The sequence below is a fragment of the Danio aesculapii genome, chromosome 25 (assembly GCF_903798145.1).
Source record: "Danio aesculapii chromosome 25, fDanAes4.1, whole genome shotgun sequence".
NCBI classification, from domain to species: Eukaryota; Metazoa; Chordata; class Actinopteri; order Cypriniformes; family Danionidae; genus Danio; species Danio aesculapii.
In genome coordinates, this window is record NC_079459.1 from 2,037,701 (window position 1) to 2,053,830 (window position 16,130).

Consider the following 16,130-nt stretch of genomic DNA (forward strand, 5'->3'; position numbering starts at 1 on the left):
AGGGGTTTACAGACCTGAAGAGCATAATTGATTGAAACCAATCATTTCCAAATCATAGCAAAATGATTATAATATTGAGTGCCTAATCAAAATAAAATACAGTGGTTTTTGAGCTTACAAGCACAGTTGAGGTCAAATGAATTTTTCACAGTATTTTTTTGTTTTATTTCAGCTAGAATAAAAGCAGTTTTTAATTGTTTTAAACCCATTTTGAGGTCAATATTAATAGCCCCCTTAAACTATATTTGTTTTGGATTGTCTCCAGAATAAACCACTGTTATACAATGACTTGCCTAATTACCCTAACTTTACCCTAATTACCCTAGTTAAGCCTTTAAATGTCACTTTAAGCTCAATACTAGTGTCTTGAAGAATATCTAGTCTAATATTATTTACTGTCATCATGGGAAAGATAAAATAAATCAGTTATTAGAAATGAGTTCATAAAACTATTGTTTAGAAATGTGACCTGCTTTATAAACACGATGAGATTATTTTAAAAATGAAGCTATGGTGTAAAGTGTTAGTGGTGTGTGGTGTGTCGTATCAGGATGAAGGAGAGTGGTTTAGTGGACATCCGTCCGTCTCTGCGCTGATGTTTCTGTTACTCTGAGAGCGAGACAGCAGGACCGACAGCTGCATGTAGCTCTGGCTCCGCCTCCCCCTCGGCCAGCTGCCAGCTGATTGGAGGAAAACAGCTGTCAATCACCTCAGAACAGCGCTGATACAAACTAACCCCAGAAGCTGTTAAATGAATGTAAATAGAGGAGTTTAACGTGCCAGATTGAGCTCTGTGTTCAGCAAAGACATCCTTGCTGCCGTTCCAGTAGTGAGCCGCCATCTTCCCGTGATAGTCCCTGATGTTGACTTTGGCATCTGAGGAGAGAACGCCGCCAAATGTAAGAAAAAACCTCAGCATTTCCTGATGCGGGTGTCTGTGTTCTTTAAGGTAATCAGAATCACTGTTTACATGGTAGACTCTTAATCAGAGATCTGTCTTAATCATATTAAAATCAGAGTATTGATGTCCATGTAAATGTAATGAGTGAAAGTGGCAGATGAGCTGTCAGAGACTTTAAGTTGATTCCATGAGCCCTCAAATGTTTTATTAGGTTTGACGTGTTTCACACAACTTTGGTAAAGCGTCTGCTTCACGTTGCTGTGTCAGAATCCTTGCTTGTAAAATATAGCCATACTTTAGATCGCTTAGTTTAAGCAAATTTGATGAACGCGAATCTGAAGGGAGCCGCTCATTGGATGTGCTGTACTGCTCGTGTTGCTTGCATGCGTTTTACTAAGCGTCAAGAACAAATAGCTAACATCACATACTGTATCTGTATCCCTCAGAGTTGTTTAGGATTATATGATTAAGGATGGTGTGACACAACACGCACCTGTGTGTTTCTTTGACGTACCCCTTGATGCTTCTTATGTCCTTGTTGCATCTCCAGTGGTACTGTTAGGCACCAGAATTCATATGCTGATTCGGTCCGGTGCATACCAGTTACACAGGTACTGGTGCCATAGTGGCACTGAGTTTCAGTACCCAACCCTAACCACACTAACCATTTTATTATTCCATAAACAAATATATGAAATTAGTCCTGGAGAAACAGAAAAGTGATGGGTCAAAACACAAAATGACTTCTGAATTATTTTTCTGGGTTGATGTCTTGTGCTTTTCTCCCTCTCCTGTCTGAGGACCACCTGTGCTGAAGGCTTCTAATAACCATTTTAGTCTTAAATACCTTCGGTTAACATGAACTAATAGTGAACGATGACTATTATTCAGCATTGCACGATCTTTGTTAACGTACTAGTATTCTAATGCACCACTTTACTCTGCACAGTTAGCTAATGTTTACTTATACACAGGGCTTAATTTGTGCTGGAACACTCCAGATCCGGCACCTCTGAAATCTGATCCGGCAGCTGATTTTACCAATTCCCCCTCCTCAACCGGCCTTCTCCCCACCCGCTGGTCACTTTCACTTTCTTCCATGACTCTCCAAACCTCTCCGCTTTTGTCTGCGACACCCCTCTGCCATCCAATGCCACCCCCACCCCCTGCTCTCCACTTTCGTGCTCTACACCTCTCCATGCTCTGGTAACCCGGATCTGTTACCCTGATCTGTTACGGGACCTCGCAATTTACAGATTAAGCACTGCCTACACATACACTAATGCATTTGTTCAGGGGTTAGATAATACAACCGTAACAGTAACAGTAAACAACACATTTTGTAAACTAAACGTATATTAATGTGTTCATTAATACATTAGTTAACATGAAAAAAATCTTAGTAACACTTTAGATGATGTTGGAGTAGTGTACACTTCACAGTAAGCTTAAAAACTCCATTAACAAATGCTTTGCTAATGATAAATCTGGTTCGTGAAGAATCAACCTTGTAGTATCCTACTATGGATAAGTCAATGGTTTTCAGCTTTCTTCATGATATATTCTTCAGGTTTCAACAGAAAGAAACTCATTAAGGTCAGGAACCACTTCAGTATGAGTGAACATCCAACATTAACAACCCTGCTGTCATTATTAATGTTATTAATACTCTTTTTACTGTGATTTCCTTCATTTTCTCCTCCAAGTTCAAAACTCAAACACAGTTTAGAGATGTGCATTCAATGTCTTCACATCATTACACACATATACATTTACCTCAGTTTGTGCTTTACATTTACCTCATGTTTACTGTTAAACCCGCTCGGTGTACAAGTAAAGCATTCGGTGTATTTTCAGTGCAGTGATCTGCTCTTGAGCTGGCACTGGCTTTATATGGACTGACTCGGGTCTGGTCTGGGATCTGCTGTGGTTAATTAGAGCCGGAGCTGATCTGAATCTTCTGAAGGCCTCCAGGGAATCGGGGATAATTATTTGAGATAACGGCTGAAGAGGAGACTGTGCATTTGAAAACATAAAGACGGGGGGAAATGAGCGCAGGAAAGGTCAACATCTCCTATTTTCATGCAGAGTGTCAACAGCCTGTTCAAAACCAGCACTCGCTATTCAGAAATGACCCATTCTGAGCGCCGCTTTTGTCTGATCTGTGAATGAATGCGCGCGGATGCCAGGTTTTGTCCAGCTCTTTTGTTGACGCATTTAAAGCGGGGTATTTTGGACGTGTTAGGATTTATAAGTCAAATAGGATTATGATGAAGATATTTTACTCCAAAATACACAGATGAAAAATGATCTGCTGGATTTACTAATGTTTTTGTTGAGGTAAGTGGTGGCAAACTATGTATAATGGCTGAATTTAAGCAAACAAATGAAGTTGAACTGCAGCCACTAAGATTGCTTCAACCACTTACCTTAAAAAACTTGTGTAGATAAAAATGGGCTGATAAAATAAAGCCTGTAAAAAATACATAGTTATATTACAAATATATCAAAAATACATATAAATACTATAGTTTTAAGCTAAAATACTGGTCTTTGTACTAGGGCTGGTCTGGGGTCTGCATTCCCGCTACTGTGCTGCGGGATCTGTGGGACTAGGGTTGGGTGATGTCGATCAGTTTGGCATTATACGATGTCTAATGTGAAACGTCGCGATAGACGATGGCATCGTCGTCGTAGATGGCAGTGAATTAATTAATAATTAAATAATTAAATAATTCATAACGAATTAATTATTTGTAGCCTACCGTTTCAATTACCTGACCCGCGTGGTCTTGGATTTACCCATACCCAAATCATAAATAAATAAAGATCAGTTACACACAAATGACCACCTGTCAATCACTTTCCGCGGGACCAAACTTGGTAGGTAAGAAGGTGCAAAACCAACAGGAACCAAACAACAGTATCTGGGGCTTTCACTAACATTACTAAGTACAAGCGTGAAAGCGATAGACTAAAGCAGTGTACTGACGCTGTGAGACGTTACCTGATAGATTCACAAGACAGAAGTGTTGTTAGATAGAGACAAGATTAATTAAATATCACCTTTAACAACCATCTACCTGACCAGATTTCGGTAGTGGTCAGTAACTCTGGTGTAATTTGAACAATATAGCGTTCCTGAGTCCCGACATAATTTCAGAACAGCGTATCTGTGATGTCCTCATTCTTATTGAGCAACGGTACAGCCAGTGGTTTCAGCTAATAGAAAGGCAACAGTAACTCAAATAAGCACTCGTTACAACCGAGGTCTGCAGAAGAGCATCTCTGAACACACAACACGTCCAACCTCGAGGCAGATGAGCTACAGCAGCAGAAGACCACACCGGGTAGTCTCACACCGGACTCCTGTCAGCTAAGAACAGGAAACTGAGGCTACAATTCACACAGGCTCACCAAAACTGGACAATAGAAGATTGGAGAAACGTTGCCTGGTCTGATGAGTCTCCATTTCTGCTGACACATTCAGATGCTCGGCTGCCACATTATACGACTTGGCATCAACAACATGAAAGCATGGATCCATCCTGCCCATTAGTACCAATTGAGCATCATGTCAACGCCACAGGTTACCTGAGTATTGTTGCTGACCATGTCCATCCCTTTATGACCACAGTGTCTCCATCTTCTGATGGCTACTTCCAGCAGGATAACGCACCATGTCATAAAGCGTGAATCATCTCAGACTGGTTTCTTGAACATGACAATGAGTTCACTGTACTCAAATGGCCTCCACAGTCACCAGAGCTCAATCCAATAGAGCACTTTTGGGATGTGGTGGAACGGGAGATCTTCATCATGGATGTGCAGCCGACAAATCTGCAGCAACTGCGTGATTCTATCATGTCAATATGGAGCAAAATCTCTGAAGAATATTTCCAGTAGCTTGTTGAATCTATGAAGGATTAAGGTGGTTTTAAAGGCAAAATGGGGTACAACCTGGTACTAGTAAGGTGTACCTAATAAAGTGGCCGGTGAGTGTAATGCACCATGTTAGAATGCTGGGTTCCACACAATTCCTTCATGTTGTCCCAACACAAATCGATTAAGTTAACTTAAGCGATTTCACAAATTTAAGTGGATTGAACATGAAACTATTAAGTTGTCCCCAAAAACAAAAGAATTGTGGTGTTCAAGTGATTTTAAATAAGCAGTCTGAGCGAGCAGCACTTTTCAGAGTGTAAGGTTAGTTGAAATCTTAACATTTATTATTAGACTATTAGGTGTGCATTGTATTTACTAATAATTGAACATCCTGTCGTCAGTTATTCCTTAAATAATTGCAGGTCAGGTCAGGAAGGTCAGGTAATATCCTAACATGTCCTATTATAAAATAAAGCACCACATCAGGTGTGCACTGTTTACTAAGCCATCGTGACCTGTAGGGCTCTCTCAAAGCACCTACAGTATATAAATGTATACAGACGTCTGCCTGCTTCCCAGCCGCTTCTATTGAATTATATATGACCTGCTGAAGCTCGGTCTGTTTTACAGCGTGTTCACCTTTACAGAACAAGCCGGAAGATCCTAAACAACAGCTTAAATGCTGACGAGTCGACAGAAAAACTAAGTCTAATCACTGCAGTTGAGCTCCCGCGGCTCCTAAATATCGACAGCGGACGCGAATTGATAACAATAAACTAATAAACCGCAGTTTCAATAAGGAGCGAGACGTTGAGTGTGATTTGCAGCAGTCCAGCGGTTATACGATTAGCCGCGCGTCTGGAGGAATCCTGTGTGCTTTAATAGAGCTGTCGGCCGCTGCGAGAGGCTTATGTTTCCAGCCATAATCCTATAACGCTCTTCAACTATATTGCTTAAGGCTCTGCACGCAGTCAGCTGCTAACAGAGTTAAACTATCTGCAGATCCCGAACCCATGTGATCAGATACAGAACAATGATGTGATGGAGCTATCAGTAGGGCTGCGTTCACACTGGCATACTCATGGCACTGTCCTGGTATTCAGAACTCTGCACTTTGTAAATGACGTGCAGGGATTTTCGTTAAGAATTTTTTTGTTAGTTTAGACTCTTTAAAAATAACATTTATGCATGTATTTAAAATTAATAATGAAGGCGTAATACAGAGTTCTGAAGATCCTTTAGAAATCTGCATACAAAAAATGCTAATGCTTTAAAATAACGGTCCATTAGCGAATGCATTTTTATTAGCATGAACAATCTTTTACAGCATTTATTAATGCATTATTAAAATTCAAAGTCATGCTTGTTAACATCAGTTCTTGCACTCTGACTTCAGTAATAATTAACAACTTTTCCCGTTAATAACTAACGTTAACGGAGCACATTTCTATTGAGCCCACTGTTAAAATGGCCGACTTTACAGCAGAATAAAGGTGTTTACAGTCATGATCGCGTCTGCAACTAGCACACGCAAGTCTGTTCATTCACAAACTATGCATGAAGTGAAACTATTTCATCTATCTGCATAGTTGTTCAAATGAACGTTCTGTGAGCGTTCTGTGAGTGTTTTATAATGGACGCGCGACGCATACAGGAGGATCTAGCGAGGCTCAATGGTGTTTCTGTCATAGAATGTAAAATAAACCTTCATATCTATTTTATCTAGAAAACATTTTGAAAAAATAATCCATGCTTTTATCACCACTAGATTGGACAATTGTAACTCATTATACTTTGGGATTAGTCAGAAAACCTTATCCTGGTTACAAGTAGTTCAAAATGCTGCTGCAAGGCTTTTAACAGGGACCAAGAAACATGAGCACGACACCAGTCTTACACTCTCTGCACTGCCTGTGCACTATCCAGTCACTTTTAAAATGCTTCTCTTGGTTTTTAAATCTCTACATGGCCTGGCACCTTCTTATCTGTCAGACATTTTAATTGAGCATCAGCCTGGTCGGTCTCTTCGGTCATCTAACCAGAGACTGTTATTCATCCCTAAGTCGAGGCTGAAATGTAGAGGTGACCGTGCTTTCACAGTAGCTGGTCCTAGGTTGTGGAATGCTCTGCCCCTCTGTATCAGATCTGTTTCATCCCTGTCTGTTTTTAAATCTGGGTTAAAAACTGACCTCCTTGATTTGGCATTTTATCAGTGAAAAGTGTCTGTTTTAGCAATAATTTTATAATTTTATATATTAATTTGTTTTTATCTGTTTTGATTTGTACTGTGCAGCACATTGGTCAACTTCTGGTTGTGTTAAATAGTGCTATAGAAATAACATTGACCTTGACATGAGCTTCAGACGCACTCTGGCGGAGCTGTTCACTGTTCTGTCAGCGACCTCCCAATAATATCCAGCTGCAAACTCAACCGCCATCAGATCAACGCGTTTCAACAGATTAAAGGTGTTTTACTGTATTTTACATTTGTCTGTATATTGTAGATATTCAGTCAGTTTAAAGCACAATTACTTTATTTATTTGTTATTAAATAAAGGTTTAAATGAGCATTTCATGCAAACGTTTTAGAGAAAATGTCAGACACGGGCTTCATCTGAGAAAGAAGTGGGCCCCAAAGAGAAAAAGGTTGAGAACCCCTGCTGTAATATACAGCTGAAGCCACAATTATAACCCTCCTGTGAAATGTATTTTTTATTTTTAAATATTTCCCAAATGTTGAACAGATTCAGGAATTTCTCGCAGTATTTCCTCTAATATTTTTTCTTCTGGAGAAAGTCTTATTTGTTTTATTTCAGCTAGAATAAAAGCAGTTTTTAATTGTTTTAAAGCCATTTTAAGCTCAATATTATTAGCCCCCTTAAGCTATATTTGTTTCAGATTGTCTAGAGCAAACCACTGTTATACAGCGACTTGTCTAATTACCCAACTCTGAAATCTGGACTTTACTAGAACTATGTTAAGCTGCTTTTACACAATCTACATTGTAAAAAGCGCTATATAAATAAACATGAATTGAAATAACTTTCCTAATTACCCTAACTTTACCCTAATTACCCTAGTTAAGCCTTTAAATGTCACTTTAAGCTGAATACTAGTATCTTGAAGAATATCTAGTCTAATATTATTTACTGTCATCATGACAAAGAGAAAATAAATCAGTTATTAAAACTATTATGTTTAGAAATGTGTTGAACAAATCTGCTCTGTTTAAGAGAAATTGGGCAGAAAAATAATTCACGGGGGCTAATAATTCAGACTTCAACTGTATATATACCCAATATAATCTCCAAAGTGACTGAGATTGACTGTGGAAAACAGCCCTAGACTGTGATGTCATTTCACATAAGAGTAATGTGTGAATTGGCTGAATGTTGCTACTACTTGGACAAAAACACACCGTAAAGAGGAAGGACAGGGGTTTCTGTCTCTCTCTCTCTCTCTCAACACTGGTCCAGGCGAGCTGTAGGTGGTGATGGGAAACCATGGAGTCTCCATTTCCACACACCATATGGAAACTCTGCGGTTTGTGCAGAGGAGGTGGGAGCTGATATTGACCTGGACCATATGTGTTTTAGAGAATTACAAACACAACAGGGCTGAGCGGACGCCCAACACACAACATATGGGCATCTATTCTCTGTCAGGGGCTTTTACAAACACAAACACACACACACACACACACACAGATCTCGAGGGAATGTTTCTTTTGAATTACTCTATTGACACACACCCTAGTTAGCTTCATTAGCGCTAGCTCGCTGTATGAGGCTTTCTAAGAACTGATTATCATTTGAGACTAAATGCCTGTGATTGGTGCTGTTTAACAGTGTTGCAGTCAGATAATGATAACTGTACGCACAATATCTCTGTTTATTATAAGTGTGCTGCAGTTTTATCATCTGCTACTTTAAATATTGATGATCTTTAATGCAGGATGGATTCTGATTGGCTGTCTGGGTTTAAGAATGACGTCATTGTTTTGCAGTGTTGGAAATATTCCTGTTGTTTACATTAGCACCCCATACTCCTCAAAACGACTGAAATACATATAATAAAAGATGCATTTTAGGGCTGTGTAATTCATCGAAAGACTATTTTGATTCTGGCCACTAATGATTATGAATAATCAACGATTGTTGTGTACTATTCCGCCTCCCTCTCCACATTTTGCCCTTCGCAAAACCAAATTTAATGTGGAAATCTGTAAACGTAGCATGATTTGTCCCATATGGGATGTGATTGATTGATTGTAATTGATTTATTATTGGTTATTAATTTATTTAGAATAATCAGGATTACAATGTTGACTAAAATGAAATCAAGCAGCCGTTGATCGCACTGTATAAACGTATACTCATATACATATACAATAAACGTAACTCACAGCTGAACTATCATAGTGTGATGCATCGATTGGGAAAACCTGTAGTTTCTCTGTCGCAGATCCATCATTTGAACCACGTTAGTTATTAAATTAAATTATATTGTCTTACATGCATTAAAAAAAAAATCCAATATTAGTTTTGGTAAAAACATGCACTCGCTTTCCATATTAATTGAAATATATGTAAAGGACACATGTAGAGCCTGTGTTTCCTTTACAAACATTATTGAGAACATTGCATATTCAATTCTAAAACATAAAATCACTTATGATTAGCTAACACGTATTCTAATCTCATATATAAATAAATAAATAATCAGGCGATTTATTATTTATTAGGAAATGAAAATAAATCCTGCTTTAATAATAATATTAATGATTATTTTTATTGTTATTATTATTAATTAGGATATTGTTTATTTATTTATATATTATTATAGTCTACTTTTACAATTTGACACATGCAAACGACTGCAGAACTGTAGTAACCAACAGGCCCATATCATATACAGTAGGCTACATTTCCTAATAAATAACCTACTATAAAATAAAAGCATTAGCGTATGCTGTGTTTTTTGTTTTCACAAGGTTTAGAGCAATGACTGCAAAAATATACCAGCTCTAGAGACGCAACAAATTCCGCTCAGCTGTGTTCCAAATGACGTCAATGTTTTCAAAGTGCACTGTGAAGGGAGCACAATAGTAAACATGAAGATCGCTAAAACTGAACTGTAAAAATACTTTGAAAGCAAATAATGCCCAAGAGAGATGACTTTAATGCTTTATTTTTTTAAATAATTCCAAGTTCAGATGTTAGAATGTCCTGAAGGAATAGGGCATAGGGGGGATAACTGGGAATAGAACACAGCCAGGAACTATGTTTCTAACTACAGCTCCAGAGGTGTAGTCGCAAGCGCAGAAGTTTGCGACTGTTCTTGGAACGACAGATTTGGGAAACGTCGAATCAATGAACTCTGTTTGTAACGACGGAACTTGCGACATTAGTTGGCTTGCCATGGTTTTGGGAAATGCAGTCCTGGATGTCTTATTTTGCACTCTATAGGTTGTTTTCAATCACGTGGTTCTGGTAATGCACGAAATTCAGATGGAGGATAGAAAGTACAAATTGAATGGGAGATACAGAGTAAATCTTTGCGATGTTTTGAGGATTTTTGTAATTTTATACCATATTTCAAAGGAGATATAAATAGAAAATAACCGTATATGTTGGGCATGACCCTAGTATAGACCCGAGTTTTCGACTGAACTAACATATATTTTGCTGTCATCGAGGCAGTAGATTCTGTATAAGCTGTTACACTACATGAAAAATACTAGTGTTTGGACGTGTACTATAGATAATTACTTGAATTAAACTGTCGTAGTTATATTGTATCTGTGTTACGACATTACTGTAGTAATAAACTAATTAATCAGCAGGCTTCAGTATTTGTTATAGTTATACGCCATCACAATACACCACAGTTTACTATACTACAGTATTCAGTAGCATTCATTAACAAAGAGTTGTACACATTATACACTTTACTATGAGGTTTAAACATGTTTATTATTAATAACTATAGTTTTTCCCCATGCGGATATCTTCCAGACATCCCAAAATAACAGATGAAAGCACACAAAAGTGTGAACGCATAGTCTACATTAGTATTTCTTTATTTATATAAGGGGGAAAGAGTGCTCCACAATAATAACCATCTAGTTTTGTGGCAAGGGTTGCATTTATATGTTCAGTAGATGAACTTACCATCAACAAACATTCACCACTGCCGCGCGAATAGACGTTCACGTTACGGTTGTTTATTCTGCTGAGCCACCACTAAAGACATGCATTATTGCAAAACAAGACGGAGATTTCATTACAGCGATTACATGGCAGGTTGAGCTATGTTCTTCTGGATTTGGTATAAGTGTGTTGGTGTTTGATTTTTATATAACACATTTATGCACATAGCCTGTATATAATCTTTATTGGTTCCTATGTAGAAGAGAAACACCTCCTGAACCTCCATCTGAGTCTCGCACGTCGTCATGTGAAATCAACCTATATATTAGTCATATTAGACAGTTACGTGCTTTCCCCCTAAATATCTTTAATAATTCTACAACCTGAACTGTCCTTGTCTTGTAAAAATGGTCATATCAGAGATTTTGAGTGACTTTTTGACCAGTTCAGCAGTTTCACTTTAACTCGTGAACATTTCATTCATGCCCCCATGACAAACTGGGGTATTAGATGCGAGTAAGGACTGGTAAGAGTGTTATGGAACTTAATAATGCATGCCAAATGGAAAAAAAAAACTTTCGCATTTCGATGTTTGTGTGCGAGTGTGCAGTCCGTTACTGACAGACGCGTGTGTGGATCTTGTCGGAAAATATGGCGAAAAGTCCTGCATTACAGTAATAGTTTGATTGCAGCGTTTACTTCAATAATGGTACTAATATCTGCATACTCCACATGTCTTAACTCCATTTCTGTTTTCTTCAGTCATGACTTTAGTCAGATTAAGGTCATCAAAAATGGCTGTTTGGAGCTTATGTAGACCTACAGTTCAACATTCATGTTTAACTGAATAAGCAGTTAGTAAACACAAGTACATCTTACTGAACATCATTTATTTTCATCACCAATTATCATAGTAGAACAGTTTCTCAAGCAGTTTGTGATGCGCCACCTGGCTTGAGAAACCCGTTCTCAAAGACTTACTTTTAGTCATTATTTGGGTAGCACACATATTCTGAATGACTTCGGCAGAATTCAAATGAGCCATTTTAATCTAGATTAATTTAGATAAAAGTAATCAATACCCAGCTATAATTTTCACTAAGAAGTGTTTATCCTTACAACAGTTTACATGCAGAGATTATCATCAACTTTTTAACACTTGTGCGTTCAAATGGACTCCCTATTGGTTATGTTGGGGGCTGTTTGTGCCCCACTGACTTCCGTTATAACTACATTTTTGATTGCAAAGCCATGACAGCATATAATCATCTATTCTTGATTGTTGCTGGCTTTCTCTGTTGAGATGAGCTAAAATTTGTCATTTTTATTGTTGATCATCAGTTGGCAGCATTAGCCCTTTAGGTAGGCCTGTGCTGAAGAGTTTCTGGCTTTTATATGGAGTAAAACAGCAGATGTTTACTGTGTTCTGAGAGCTTTCTCAGACATACTGTAGCAAGGTAAGTGTGTAAAGGTCTCACTCACACACTATACAACAAAAAGCCAGAAATTAAGCTTTTTTTTTGCACTGTAACTGATGATCAACAGTAATAATCATAAATTATCCCTCTTCCCAACGACGAAACCCAGCAACAATCAAGAATGCATGATTATATGCTGTCATGGCTTTGCAATTAAATAATGTGGTTATAATGGAAGTCAATAGAGAAACAAACAGCCCCCAACATAACCAAAGGGGAGATTTTGAGCATTTTCTATCCAGTCAAAACAAGATTTGTCACCAAAATTCATTCCTTTAGCTGAAACAGAGAAAGTTGTGGCCAAATTAGGCCTCAATATCACACATGGGTTAATGTCATCATGAAACAGAAGCTGTATTTGATTGGATCGGGAACAAATGTAGCTGGGGCTTGATTTGGTTCTCAAGGAACTGATTGGTTTGCTCGTTGCCTGTGTTTTGTGCGCTCTCTCTCTCTGTCAGTTTATCTTAGGTTCACGCCCTCTGGATTCCTATTCGTCTGCATAGATGTCAATCATAATTAACCTTCAGTACCAATCATGTGCCTTCCTTCACTGTTTGTAAGCAATACTGTTTTTTTACCAAAGTTTTGTATCCCATAACACTTTTTTTGTTTTCTAGATGCCTGATCCACTGCTTCTGAATTCCCTTGGGAATTTGAGGATAATAGAGACGTCATGTGACCTACAGCCTGAAACACACTGAATAGTAGCAAGAACTACTTGTGTTTTATTGTATTACTTTTTTTGCCGTTGCTTATGATTCTCTTTTCCCTTAAATCTGTTTTGGTCTGTTGTGTAAATCTGGATGCGTTTCACATTTGTAATAAAAACGTTTTTGTCTCTTGCCAAAAGCCGTCACAAGCTAAATGTTACTTTTTTTTACCCTTCAATCTAAAGTCGTAACACTATTGGTGGATTTTGTGTGAGTGACCGGATGATCCTGCCCCCCTCCACTAAACACCAATCAGAGAAGAGCTGCTGTTTAAGAGGGAGGCTACATTTATTTTGACACTATATTTGACCATGCAGACACTAGTTTATCTCTCTGAGAATGAGCTTACTGTAGATATTGATGAGGAGCTGAAGGACCTGCTCATGTCCATGGATTGAAGCCAGATGAAGCGGTGTGTAACCCTGCAAACACACACACAGATCATTTCATAAATATACACCCACACAAACACACACACACACGGAGATATACAAACATATTCAAACACACATACACACACAGAAACATACACACAACTTTACACAAATGTACACCCACACAAGCATACACCCAAACACGAGTACACACACCCAGACATATGCGCACAAACAAATATACAGAAACACACGCAAAGATACAAACAGACACAGACAGTACCCAATATACACACACAAAGGTATGCACGCATACACTCACATGCAGATGCACCCAGACACATGCACGCACGCACACAAACTTACACTCACATACACAAGCACCCAAAAACGAGTGTACACATGCAGATACACAAACATGCAAACACACACAAAGATATACCCACATACACATGCAAACTTGTACAAATATACACACACACACACACACACACAGAGAAATAAACATGCACCCGAAAACATGCAAAGACGCGCACACAAATGCACACATGCAGATGCACCCAGACACATGCACGCACGCACACAAACTTACACTCACATACACAAGCACCCAAAAACGAGTGTACACATGCAGATACACAAACATGCAAACACACACAAAGATATACCCACATACACATGCAAACTTGTACAAATATACACACACACACACACACACACAGAGAAATAAACATGCACCCGAAAACATGCAAAGACGCGCACACAAATGCACACACCCAGATATACAAACATACACAAACACCCACACATGTACACACACAACATACATGTACACAAACTTAGACATGCATACGCAAAATAAACATACATGCACCCAAAAACAAAGATGCAAAAACACACAGACACACACACAGTTCAGATAACGTTCATAAATGTGGATCTCTACACATTGTCCATCATCATCATCTAAATGAATATGATCAGTGTTGTCACACATATAGAACTGACAGCGACTCTTGTTCTCTGTCAGTGGATCATGAGAGACTATTAAAAACAGCTGGACGTCATTTCACAGCCACTGTGTGCCGCCGTCGCCATCGTTGTGCATTTCTCCACTTAAGCAGAGCGCGAGACCCGCTGTGACGAAGGAACGCCGGCGCATTAACACCAGAGCCAAAGCCTCGGCAGGATCCGTCAGTCACAAACAGCTGCTTTCTGAGGAACATTAGCGCTCGGCGGGGGCTTCATCATGCTTCACATCATCACTCTTTCTGTCTGTTTGTTTTACAGTTAGCATTGAATTGCTCACGACGCTGATGAGCCGTGTGATTAGGGAGGAAGAGAGAAGCACGAGCGATCATATTATCAACATTAAATGAACTTAATAAAATGGATAATGAGCAGGGCCAGACTGCAGACTTTTGTGCTATTTTACTGCAGAATTGAGTCAAATAATGAACTAAAAACATCAAACAAAGCAACATCTACTAAATGACAGAAAATATTACTGTAGAAACCGGATTGTTTATTGTCTGACTTTCGAAATGATTGTTTGAGTGGTGTAATGAAATGGACACACAAACTTTATGGCTGCATACAGTGCCATTTGCCATTAGCCTAGAGCACCATCCGCTGTTAAAAACTAGCCTAGAGCGTCGTCTGCTGTTAATAAACTAGCCTAGAGCGCCGTCTGCTGTTAATAAACTAGCCTAGAGCGCCGTCTGCTGTTAATAAACTAGCCTAGAGCGCCGTCTGCTGTTAATAAACTAGCCTAGAGCGCCATCTGCTGAAAAAAAAAAACTAGCCTAGAGCGCCATCTGCTATTAATAAATTAGCCTAGAGCGCCGTATGCTGTTAATAAATTAGCCTAGAGCGCCGTATGCTGTTAATAAATTAGCCTAGAGTGCCGTCTGCTGTTAATAAATTAGCCTAGAGTGCCATCTGCTGTTAATAAATTAGCCTAGAGCGCCATCTGCTGTTAATAAATTAGCCTAGAGCGCCATCTGCTGTTAATAAATTAGCCTAGAGCGCCGTATGCTGTTAATAAATTAGCCTAGAGCACATCTGCTGTTAATAAACTAGCCTAGAGCACCGTCTGCTGTTAATAAACTAGCCTAGAGCGCCATCTGCTGTTAATAAACTAGCCTAGAGCGCCGTCTGCTGTTAATAAACTAGCCTAGAGCACATCTGCGGTTAATAAACTAGCCTAGAGCACATCTGCTGTTAATAAATTAGCCTAGAGCGCCGTCTGCTGTTAATAAAATAGCCTAGAGTGCCGTCTGCTGTTAATAAATTAGCCTAGAGTGCCATCTGCTGAAAAAAAGACTAGCCTAGAGCGCCATCTGCTATTAATAAATTAGCCTAGAGCGCCGTATGCTGTTAATAAATTAGCCTAGAGCGCCGTATGCTGTTAATAAATTAGCCTAGAGTGCCATCTGCTGTTAATAAATTAGCCTAGAGCGCCATCTGCTGTTAATAAATTAGCCTAGAGTGCCGTATGCTGTTAATAAATTAGCCTAGAGCGCCGTATGCTGTTAATAAATTAGCCTAGAGCGCCATCTGCTGTTAATAAATTAGCCTAGAGTGCCGTATGCTGTTAATAAATTAGCCTAGAGCGCCATCTGCTG

General features: G+C 38.9%; 1 protein-coding gene across 1 annotated transcript in view; it reads right to left on the reverse strand.

Annotated features, from left to right (window-relative positions):
• Positions 1–297: 297 nt before the first annotated feature.
• Positions 298–16,130, reverse strand: part of LOC130218979 (ankyrin repeat domain-containing protein SOWAHC) — a 92,985-nt gene continuing 77,152 nt past the window's right edge. Inside the window, exons 8-10 of the mRNA XM_056451254.1 lie at positions 13,479–13,551; positions 781–876; positions 298–680 (exon numbers count right to left, since the gene is read on the reverse strand). Of these exons, the coding sequence (XP_056307229.1) occupies positions 547–680; positions 781–876; positions 13,479–13,551 (303 nt within the window). The 3' untranslated portion in view covers positions 298–546. The remainder of the gene's footprint in view (positions 681–780; positions 877–13,478; positions 13,552–16,130) is intronic.